At 33.7% G+C, this 11,562-nt stretch overlaps 1 protein-coding gene and 1 long non-coding RNA gene across 2 annotated transcripts; both read left to right on the top strand.

The window, feature by feature from the left end:
- Nucleotides 1–5,190: 5,190 nt before the first annotated feature.
- Nucleotides 5,191–6,704, top strand: LOC142234678 (uncharacterized). The gene is made up of 2 exons (XM_075305858.1): nucleotides 5,191–5,877; nucleotides 5,957–6,704. The coding sequence occupies exons 1-2, from the start codon at nucleotides 5,850–5,852 to the stop codon at nucleotides 6,652–6,654; spliced, it is 726 nt and encodes a 241-aa protein (XP_075161973.1). The 5' UTR covers nucleotides 5,191–5,849; the 3' UTR covers nucleotides 6,655–6,704.
- A 2,144-nt stretch (nucleotides 6,705–8,848) lies between these two features.
- Nucleotides 8,849–10,921, top strand: LOC142232909 (uncharacterized). Its single transcript, XR_012721249.1, has 2 exons — nucleotides 8,849–9,075; nucleotides 10,757–10,921. It is a non-coding gene; the product is annotated as an uncharacterized LOC142232909 (long non-coding RNA).
- Nucleotides 10,922–11,562: the final 641 nt, after the last annotated feature.

Genomic DNA, 11,562 nt, shown 5'->3' with positions numbered 1-11,562 from the left:
GTGGTGGGTATAAAAATAAAAGATTTCCAACATTTTAATGTTTATCTACGATATTGTTACCGCAATTACAGCTAAGGAATTTAATTTTTACATTAAAACATTGAAGTATTTTTTCCTTTATTTATATTAAATTAAGCGTTTTTGCTACATTAGGGAAAAACCCGGTTGGACCAGTTATGTCGGTTAATTAATTTTTAAAACACCGTCCACCGATTTTGAAAAATTTTCCGGTTTTTTTAGAACCGAGAAAAACCAGTTTTCTGATCACTCTAGTAGATAGTAAAATTGACATGCTAGTCATACTCTGTTCAGATTTAGCTATAAATAGTTTACATATATACCTTTCGCCCGATTTAGATTCATATGACCGAAACCGAACTGTCTTTCAATGTTAGCCATGTGTATCACATTTGGTACAAATGGGTTAATATTCAGATGTAGCTCCCATATGGCCGATTTGGGCAAATATCACAGAAAAAAATATTTTTTGCATTCAATCACGAAATCAATTAATCCATCTAAGTTTTAATTGAAATGTCTTCAATCATAGAAATTACAGTATCGATAAGTCAATTAAAAAAATTAATTGTTCCAATTAAAAAATGAGGTGATATAATTGATTTTTGTGATTGATTTTTATTTCAATTAAAAATGTTGTTCAACCAATTAAAATTTTAATTGAATATTTTCTAAAATTCAATTAAAACTTTAATTGGAAAAATGTTGGCGATATTTCTTATTTCCATATTATACACCCGATCTCGATGGGGGTTTTTTCCAGTTGATATGATATTTTTGTGAAAGAGTAGAGTTGATATTTTTGCTAAATGTCCAAAATTTGGTCGAAATTGGTTCTAATTTAAATATAGCTCTTAAATAATGTATGCCTAATTAAATAAATGTATGCCTAATTTGGCAAGTGTGGCGAAATATCTCATATTTGACAACAGATCTCACCGAAATTTGACTCCGATTTTCTCCAAATTGAGCACAGAGAATAGGGTTGGTATTTTACCTACACAGAAAAAAGTAAACTACATTATGGGTAACATGAACTATCTCGTGCGAAAATTGAACTAAATTGTATTCCAAATTTTGAGATTCATTAAACTAACGAAAATTGTCCGATATTTTTGAATTTTTAATTACCATTTACGAAATTCAACTTCCTCAAAAAGAAAAAATGAACTAAAAATAAAGAAAAAATCTTAAGCGCCAGATCATTCCCATTTTAACCTCGCTGTAGTTCATTCTTACTATTTTTGAGAAGTGTACGAAAAACTTCTTCGGTTTTAGTTAGAATTGAACTAATTTGTATGCGATTAAAATTTAGCCATTTAGTTCATAAAATTTTTGAGAAAAGAAAAGAAAAAATCGTTGGACTGGGGAAAATTTGTTACAAAATTTTAAAAATGAACTAAAACAAAATAAAATGTTTGCAATAAATATTAGTTCATTTTAGCATCAGTTTTACAACAGACTTTTTTTCTGTGTGTAATTCACATTGGTTCAGATTTAGATATAGCTCCTATATATAGACAGTGAGCGTCAATATAAAGAAAAGTATTTCGTTTAAAAAGAGTGTTCTCTTTGTAAAGTTTCTTATTTTCAGAGTTTTATTCAAGTAGTAATAAAATCGTAAACATGTAAGGGCCCTTATAAAAAGTATTTTTAAACGTATGAAACCCAAGCGTAAACCCAGTCAAAGTTAAGTAAAAATCGATTCGGATTTAAATATATCTGATACTGATCAAACTTTTTTTAATTAATTAAATTTTCATTTCATTTATTACCCAGCAAAAAAATTTGGAAGTTCTTCCAAAGACACAACTTTAAAAGCACTTCCAGAAGATGCACTCCCAATGATTTTCTTTATTTTAACTACCCAGGAAGTTCTTTTAATTAAATTTTTTATAACTTGGGTTTTTCATACTTTTAATGGGTAATTTTAACTTCCCAGCAAAAAAAAGCGTCGCCAAAAAAGTAATGAAATTGTTCTTTTCGGATCCGGAAGTGGTGCAAAATTGACGCAGAAGCGATGTATTTAACATGGGCTTGTCAAAAGGGCGGAAGTCCTCCATTTCAACAGCCGTTGCACTGAATTTGCATCACTTCTTTAGGTGTGATCCGAATTCAATGGTTTGGATGTAAATTAAAAAATTCTGTGATATTTTGTCTAATAAATAATTTTTATAATTTCTTATATTTTTTAATGGATTCTTGACCTCAAATATTTTCAAAAATACATAATTTTTTCAGATTGGATTTAGCATTTTTTTCGACAAAATTTAAATGATTTGTACCATTTTATGAAGTCTTACTCTGTTTTTAACCTATTTGAAACAAAACAAGTATATACGGCCGTAAGTTCGGCCAGGCCGAATCTTATGTACCCTCCACCATGGATTGCGTAGAAACTTCTACGAAAGACTGTCATCCACAATCGAATTAATTGGGTTGTGGTATCTTAAAACTTCTTAACATCGTTTTCTAAATTGTGAGATAGTCCATACGTGTTATATATTAGACAAAAAAGTTATGTATAGGTCTACATATAATTACGAATCAATATGGACTTTTGCACGATACGCAGAGAGCCAGAATTGAAATATGGGGGTCGCTTATATGTGGGCTATATACAGTTATGAACTAGATATATACCAATTTTTGTGTGATTGGGGATCTATTTATCTGAGGGCTATATATAACTATAGACCGAGTGAGGCATGGTTGTTAACGGCCATATACTAGCACAATGTACCAAATTTCAACTGACTCGGATGAAGTTTGCTCCTCCAAGTGGTACCAAAACCAAATCTCGGGATCGGTTTATATATGGGGGCTATATATGATTATGGACTGATATGGACCACTTTTGGCATGGTTGCTAAATATCATGTACTAACATCACGTACCAAATTTAAACCGAATCGCATGAATTTTGCTCTTCCAAGGGGCTCCGGAGGTCAAATCTGGGGATCGGTTTATATGGGGGCTATATATAATTATAGACCGATTTCGACCAATTTTTGCATGGGTGTTTGAGGCCATATATTAATACCACATACCAAATTTCAACCGAATCGGTTGAATTTTGCTCCTCCACGAGGCTCCGGAGGTCAAATCTGGGGATCGGTTTAGATGGGGGATATATATATAATTATGGACCGATATGGACCAATTTTTGCATGGTTATTAGAGACCATATATTAACACAAATTTCAGCCGGATCGGTTGAAATTTGCTTCTCTTAGAGGCTCCGCAAGCCAAATCTGGGGATCGGTTTATATGGGGGCTATATATAATTATGGACCGATGTGGACCAATTTTTGCATGGTTGTTAGAGACCATATGCCAACACCATGTACCAAATTTCAGCCGGATCGGATGAAATTAGCTTCTCTTAGAGGATCGGCAAGCCAAATTTGGGGGTCCGTTTATATGGGGGCTATACGTAAAAGTGGACTGATATGGCCCATTTGCAATACCATCAGACCTACATCGATAACAACTACTTGTGCCAAGTTTCAAGTCGATAGCTTGTTTCGTTCGGAAGTTAGCGTGATTTCAACAGACGGACGGACGGACGGACATGCTCAGATCGACTCAGAATTTCATCACGACCAAGAATATATATACTTTATGGGGTCTTAAAGCAGTATTTCGATGTGTTACAAACGGAATGACAAAGTTAATATACCCCCATCCTATGGTGGAGGGTATAAAAAGTTAAAATTACCCATTAAAAGTATGAAAAACCCAAGTTATAAAAAATTGAATTAAAAGAACTTCCTGGGTAGTTAAAATAAAGAACATCATTGGGAGTGCATCTTCTGGAAGTGCTTTTAAAGTTGTGCCTTTGGAAGAACTTCCAAATTTTTTTGCTGGGTTTTTATACTCTGCGCCACACTGTGGAACAGTGTATTATAAGTTAGTGCATATGTTTGCAACACCCAGAAGGTGACGAGATAGACACATAGTGTCTTTGGCAAATGCTCAGGGTGGGCTCCTGAGTCGATATAGCCATGTCCGTCTTAAAATTGCTTCAGATTTAAATGTTTCCCATATTTTATTTTACTAACATTGTGTTCCACCTTAGTGCATTAGCCGACTTAAATTTTGAGGATATAGATTTTCTAGAATTCTATCAAATTCTGTCCAGATCGAGTGATATTTAAATGTATGTATTTGGGACAAACCTTTATATATAGTCCCCAACACATTTGACGGATGAGCTATGGTATCGAAAATTTAGATCTACAAAGTGGTGCAGGGTATAATATAGTCGGCCCCGCCCGACTTTAGGCTTTCCTTACTTGTTTAACTTACATCCAAAACATTGAGTTCGGATCACACCTAAAGAAGTGATGCAAATTCAGTGCAACTGCTGTTGAAATGGAGGACTTCCGTCCTATGACAAACCCTAAACTCATCGCTTCTGCGTCAATTTTGCACCACTTCCTGATCCAAAAAGAACATTTTCATTACTTTTTTGGCGACGCTTTTTTGCTGGGTTACTCTCCCAAGTAATATTTTTTTCAAAATTTGCAAAATTTAAAAAAGTAGATTTTTGCAAACGTTTTTGGAACAGTCGACTTTCCGATTTTTCGTTAAAAGACCATTAGACGAGTTTGATCTTTATGAAAAGTCGAATTGTCGATTTTGGTCCAGCAAAAGTGAACTTCGACTTTTTTCGATGAAAAGTGGAATAATTGTCGGTAAAAAAAGCCTTAGTTCTACTATGTATTTTTGTTTAGGGTAAATAAAACTTGTCGAAAAATTTGTTTTCGAAATAAACAATATTTTTGTTTACTCAAATTATAGCATTGCTCATCTCAATTGGTGAGCTAATTTGAGAAGTCTTAATAACAAATACAGAAAATATTCAATGTTAACAAATTTAATTCTTCACAATTTTTCACTCACCAGAAAATGTTGCCTGTTATGAATTTATTGTAGTTAATAATATTTGTTAATTGGGCAAACCTTTCGACATTTAGTTTTTTCTTTTAACAAAATTTAACACAAAACAAAATCTATGGATAGCATTTTAAGAACTTTATGTGTAAAAGTTTTACATTTCATTTTTCAAAGTAAAAGTTAAAAAAATATTTCGAACATCAAAGTATTACTCAAGAAATGAGGTTTTGCTGATTTGCAGCTTTTGTTTTTAATCTACGTGAGAAGACAACGAACGAGCGTCAAGAGTCTATGATGACAATTGAATTTGTCTTGACCCATTTCGTTTTGTTGATTTTCTTTGAAATTTTTGCCTTGGCCTATAATTTCAGTGACTTTGGTGGTGTGACGGTCAATGGTGATAAATGCTAGTATAACAGACACCCTACATGAAGTATCGATTTCAAAGTGAATTGTGATTTTCTGCAAGTTACACTATGCTACAATTAATCAGACATTCATCGGATCACATAACAATAAACTACACTTTGTCAGTGATAATTATTTGGGAAGTGGTTTTCAATAGAAAACTTTTCGGGCCATGCCATTTAGAGAAGGGGGCAAAATATGAACCCCCAAATGTTTTATTCACTCAAAATCGATTAGAAAATAAATGCCAGAGAATTTTTTGCTCAGATTTAATTTTTAATAAAATGTACCTATAAACTGTATAAAATTGGGTAAATTTGATTGCATATTTGTTTCATATTTAATTAAGTTTTCACGCTGATCAACTGTCCGTTCGTCCATCCGAGCAGCTAGTGTCTGATAAGCTGAACTAGAACGCCTGATGCATACTTTATTCTCGCAAATTACCATTGTTGAAATATCAGTTAAATCGGATCGGAAGCGATAGAATTTATGAAGAAACGGCAACAACGGGCGATAAAATGACTACCTCGTATTGGCAGATAAATTGTAAGGGCCGATGTTGAATGTGAACCACACCTAAACGCCAAGTTTTTTCCGAATTTTATTTGACATTTCTCTATTTCAGACTTACTCAATTTGAACCATGGACGTCGTGAATGGGCAACGGTGGATGATCAATTTTCGAAGAAAATCATCTTCAGTGATGAGGCACATTTTCACCTCAGTGGATTCGTCAATAAACAGAATTGCCGCATTTGGGCGAATGAGAATTCAAGATTGATAGTCGAAAAACCAATGCACCCACAAAGAGTGACTGTTTGGTGCGGTTTATGGGCTGGCGGCATCATCGGGCCGTATTTTTTCCAAAATGAGGCCGGTCAGGCAGTTACTGAGAATGGTGTTCGCTATCGTGAGATGATAACGAACTTTTTATGGCCCGAATTGGAAGATATGGATGTGGACGATATGTGGTTTCAGCAGGACGGTGCCACTTGCCACACAGCTAACGAAACAATGGCTCTTTTGCGCAACAATGGCCGTTTGCTCAATGGCCGTGTTATCTCACGTAATGGCGATGTCAATTGGCCGCCAAGATCATGTGATTTGACACCGTTGGACTTTTTTCCTTGGGGTTATTTGAAAGAAAAGGTGTACGTCGATAAGCCAGCAACAATTCAAGAGCTAAAGGATGAGATAATTCGGCACATTAACGGCATAGAACCTCCATTATGCCTCAGCGTCATCGAAAATTTGGACCATCGGATGAAGGTGTGCCACCGAGGTCGCGGCGCCCATTTGGCCGATATTTTGTTCCATACATAATTGAGTAATACCAATATATCATAATAAAATAAAATTACAATAATTTCCTAGATAGTTTGTGTTTTATTCAAAATCAACATCGGCCCTTGAAATTTTAACCACCCACACGGATGAAAAAGACTGTTTTTCATATGTTTGGCTATAAACATTATATGTTTGGAAAACAAATTTTTAAACACCATATTTTTGAGTGCAAGCATATAATGTTCATAAACTAGCATAACATGTTTGGGACATATATGTTAATATGTTAGAACATATTATGTTTGGGACATAAAATGTTTGTAAATATAATATGCTTGGATGCAAACATATATTAATTTAGAAATAGCCTATAAACATATATGTGTTTAGTAGCTTGGAGCGCCATTTAACAGGGAGCGATATTGAATTAAGTTGGTGGTTGTTGCTTGTTATTACAAAATTAACATTTTATTTTTCCTTGGGCAATTGATCAGCTACTTCTTTGATCCTTACAAACTGTGTGGTCCGCTGTTCGAATCCCCGTCCGGCAAAAGTAAAATTAAAATAAAAAAATCATAAAATTGAATAATTTCTTCTAAAATGTTTGTATTACAGAAAAAGGTGCTAATAACTAAAAAATCTCGTGGAAGTGAGAAAGATGTGGGGGAATATATAATTAGGCAGAAACAAAATTTTGAGCATTCAGTTCGAAAACCTATGTTGTTAGCACCTATATTACCTGTTTATTTTCATAATTCATTATGATTGTAAATATATAAATAAATAAATAAAATTTTGAGCACAATATTGTTTGGGAGAATTTTTTTAATCATATAATATTTTTGGGTGCAAAATGCTTCCAAACATATTATATTTTCACATAATAACATATTGTTTTTTGGAAGACAACATTATTGAATTTGGATGCAAAAATACAAAATGTTTGAAACTTAGACTACCCAAACATATATTGTTTAGACCAATATGCTTTCAAACATATTATATATTGGAAGAGATCAAACATATAAATGTTTGGGCAATACCCAAAAATATATATGCTTGAAGCAAAATATGTTTGGGAGTATATGTTACAGAAGCGATTTTTTGTGAGCGTGCAGATGAGAGAATAGGATGTATGGGTTCTAGGTTTACCTCATTTGTTAGCGTCCAGACAAACTCAACACTGAGACCATTTTAATTTAGTGTTCTACGCGCGGTTAATTCGAGAAATTTTAAAATAACATGGATACTCAGTAGCCGTCCAGAAAAATTGAACTTATGTTTAATAATATCTGTAGATATGTCTATGGTATCAGAAGATATGATCATATTTCCAGGCGAATACAGTACTTATTTCAACTTACTTCAGACAAGGGTACTTATTTGATTAGACAAAGCAATAAACCTAAAGTTACCAATAAACCTATTTGAGAGGTTACTTTTTACCAGGTCTAACAGATGGTAAAAGATTATTCATATTTAAGATATCGAACATTGGTATCAGAATGACACAAGCGCATATGGGTCATACATCTCTGGAACAGACTTCCAAATAAACCGTAAATTACCACCAATGCTTTCCGTTTCAAAAGACTTATTACTGAATATTTTCAAAATGATTTGACAATTTGATCAATTTGATCCGTCCGTACGTCTGTCTGTGAACACATTTTTGTGATCAAAGTCTAGGTCCCAGTTTAAGTCCAATCGCCTTCAAATTTGGCACAAGTTCCTGTTTTGGATCAGAATAGAACCCTATTGATTTTGGAATCGGTTCAGATTTAGATATAGCTCCCACACGCACAGAAAAAACATGTTTGGACATGGTTGCCGCATCCATTTAATGCTTATCTAGAACATATAAATGTCGCAAAAACCATGTATTTTGTCTTTGTAAAAATAATTTTCGAGCAGAGAAAAAGTTATGCTGGCAATAAGCATTTAAATGGTTCTCAAATGCCGCAAACATGTTCTACTATTTAAATGATAGAATTTGAGACTATTACATGGTCAGGAAAATCATGTACCTGACCATTAAATTTTTCGACTTTTTTTTGCAGGGAAAAAAGTATTTTTATAGGTTAGGTATATACATTTCTTGAACCATTACATGGCCATAAACACCATGTACATTTTTTCGTGACCATTTAATTTTTTAATTTTTTTGCAGCGAAAAGAATTTTATAAAAACATCGAGTAGGTACACACGATTTTCATTTTGCGCGTCAGACGCGTGTTGATTGTTGCTTGGAATGGATGGAGAATGCGGAATTACTGCGTTTTGTGTTAATTTATTTATTCAGAAGTGGCACGTGGTATTATGTGAACACAAGAAAGGAAAGTGCAATTGAAAACAAGTATATACGGCCGTAAGTTCGGCTAGGTCGAAGCTTATGTACTTCTACTGAAGACTGTCATCCACAATCGAATTACTTGGGTTGCGGTATCACTTGCAAGGTATATTAAAACTTCCTAACACCGTCTTTTAAATTGCAAGGTAGTAGTTTAATATATACCACATATATTAAACTAAAAAAGGCCGATTAAATACGTATATAATAATGTTTGACAAAATTTTCTATAGAAATAAAATTCTGAGAAAAATTTATATAGAAATAAAATTTTGACAAAATAAAATTTTGACAACCTTTTCTATAGAAGTAAAATTTGGACAAAATTTTCTATAGAAATAAAATTTTAACAAAATTTTCTATAGAAATAAAATTTTGTCAACATTTTCTATAGAAATAAAAATTTGACAAAATTTTCTATAGAAATACAAATTTGACAAAATTTTCTAAAGAAATAACATTTTGACAACATTTTCTATAGAAATAACATTTTGACAAAATTTTCAATAGAAATAAAATGTTGACAAATTTTTTAATAGAATTAAAATTTTGACAACATTCTCTATAGAATTAAAATTTTGAAAACATTTTCTATAGAAATAAAATTTTGGTAGATTATTTTTGGCTCGAGTGGCAACCATGATTATGAACCGATATGGACCAATTTTTGTGTGACTGGGGATCGGCTATATATAACTATAGACCTATATGGACCAATTTGGGCATGGTTGTAAGAGACCATATACTAACACCACGTTCCAAATTTCAACCGGATCGGATGAATTTTGCTCCTCTAAGAGGCTCCGGAGGTCAAATCTGGGGATCGATTTATATGGGGGCTATATATAATTATGGACCAATTATTGCATGGTCGTTAGAGACCATATACTAACACCACATACCAAATTTCAACCGGATCGGATGAATTTTGCTCCTCTAAGAGGCTCCGGAGGTCAAATCTGGGAATCGATTTATATGGGGGCTATATATAATTATGGGCCGATATGGACCAATTTTTGCATGGGCATTAGAGAACATACACCAACACCATGTACCAAATTTCAGCCGTTTCGGATGAAATTTTCGTTTCTTAGAGGCTCCGCAAGCCAAATCGGGGGATCGGTTTATATGGGGGCTATATATAATTATGGACCGATGTGGACCAATTTTTCATGGTTGTTAGAGACCATATACTAACACCATGTACCAAATTTCAGCCGGATTGGATGAAATTTGCTTCTCTTAGAGAAATCGCAAGCCAAATTTGGGGTCCGTTTATATGGGGGCTATACGTAAAAGTGGACCGATATGGACCAATTTTTGCATGGTTGTTAGAGACCATATACTAACACCATGTACCAAATTTCAGCCGGATTGGATGAAATTTGCTTCTCTTAGAGAAATCGCAAGCCAAATTTGGGGTCCGTTTATATGGGGGCTATACGTAAAAGTGGACCGATATGGCCCATTTGCAATACCATCCAACCTACATCAATAACAACTACTTGTGCCAGGTTTCAAGTCGATAGCTTGTTTCGTTTCGGAAGTTAGCGTGATTTCAACAGACGGACGGACGGACGGACGGACGGACGGACACGCTCAGATCGACTCAGAATTTCACCACGACCCAGAATATATATACTTTATGGGGTCTTAGAGCAATATTTCGATGTGTTACAAACGGAATGACAAAGTTAATATACCCCCATCCTATGGTGGAGGGTATAAAAATGTACCTGTTTTTCGTTCTGCATGTTTTTTATGGTATAATTTATTTTTATTTGCAGTGACATGATGCCAGCGTTTGTACATTTGATGGACACGACGTAAATATGGAATGATTACTTATTGTTGAAATTGAACCAAAATAGAGTGTGTAAAATCATGTGATGTTTGCTTACACGACATTATAATTACAAATAAACAATGAATTATTTTATAAATAAATAAAACTTTATTTTGTGTTTTCTTTTCTCAAGTGGCGTTCTGTTTCGACGACGAAAAAAGTTTTTTCATATAGATCAAAACATTTTAGGTCACATGGTCACATGTTCTTTTAACTGGAAGAAAAACATTTTTGACGAATACCATAACATGTTAGATCGTGACCATTGTCTTTTGTTTAAAACAAAATTCTTTTTATCAATATAATAACATATTAGATGAGGACAATTATATTTTTCTTAGAACCTGATCGAACATGGTTGCAGGTGAAAATGTTACATGGTCACCGCAAAAATAGCTCCTATCATATTATTTTGCTCTTCGAATATGATTGTGGCAATCATGTTTCTTCTCTGCGTGCATATATATCTTTCGCCCAATATGGACTTATATGGACCCAGAAGCCAGAGTTTTACCCTGATTTGCGTGAAATTTTGCAAAAACATAACACTTGGTCGTATAGTCAAGTGTACAAAATTTGATTGAAATCGGTACAGATTTAGATATAGCTCTAATATATATCTATCGCCCGATATGGACTTATATAGCCCCAGAAGCCAGAGTTTTACCCTAATTTGCTTGAAATTTTGCACCAAGAGAACAATAAGTATTATAGTAATGTGTGCCAAATTTGGTCGAAATCGGTTCA

The sequence above is a fragment of the Haematobia irritans genome, chromosome 4 (assembly GCF_050003625.1).
Source record: "Haematobia irritans isolate KBUSLIRL chromosome 4, ASM5000362v1, whole genome shotgun sequence".
NCBI lineage: Eukaryota > Metazoa > Arthropoda > Insecta > Diptera > Muscidae > Haematobia > Haematobia irritans.
The sequence above is the reverse complement of the archived record's forward strand: the minus strand, read 5'-3'. Positions and strand labels throughout refer to the sequence as shown.

Coding starts and splice junctions, on each gene's coding strand:
- LOC142234678 (XM_075305858.1), top strand. CDS start 5,850: ATGACTACCTCGTATTGGCAGATAAATT. Junction 5,878..5,956: donor CTCGTATTGGCAGATAAATT/GTAAGGGCCGAT, acceptor TCTCTATTTCAG/ACTTACTCAATTTGAACCAT.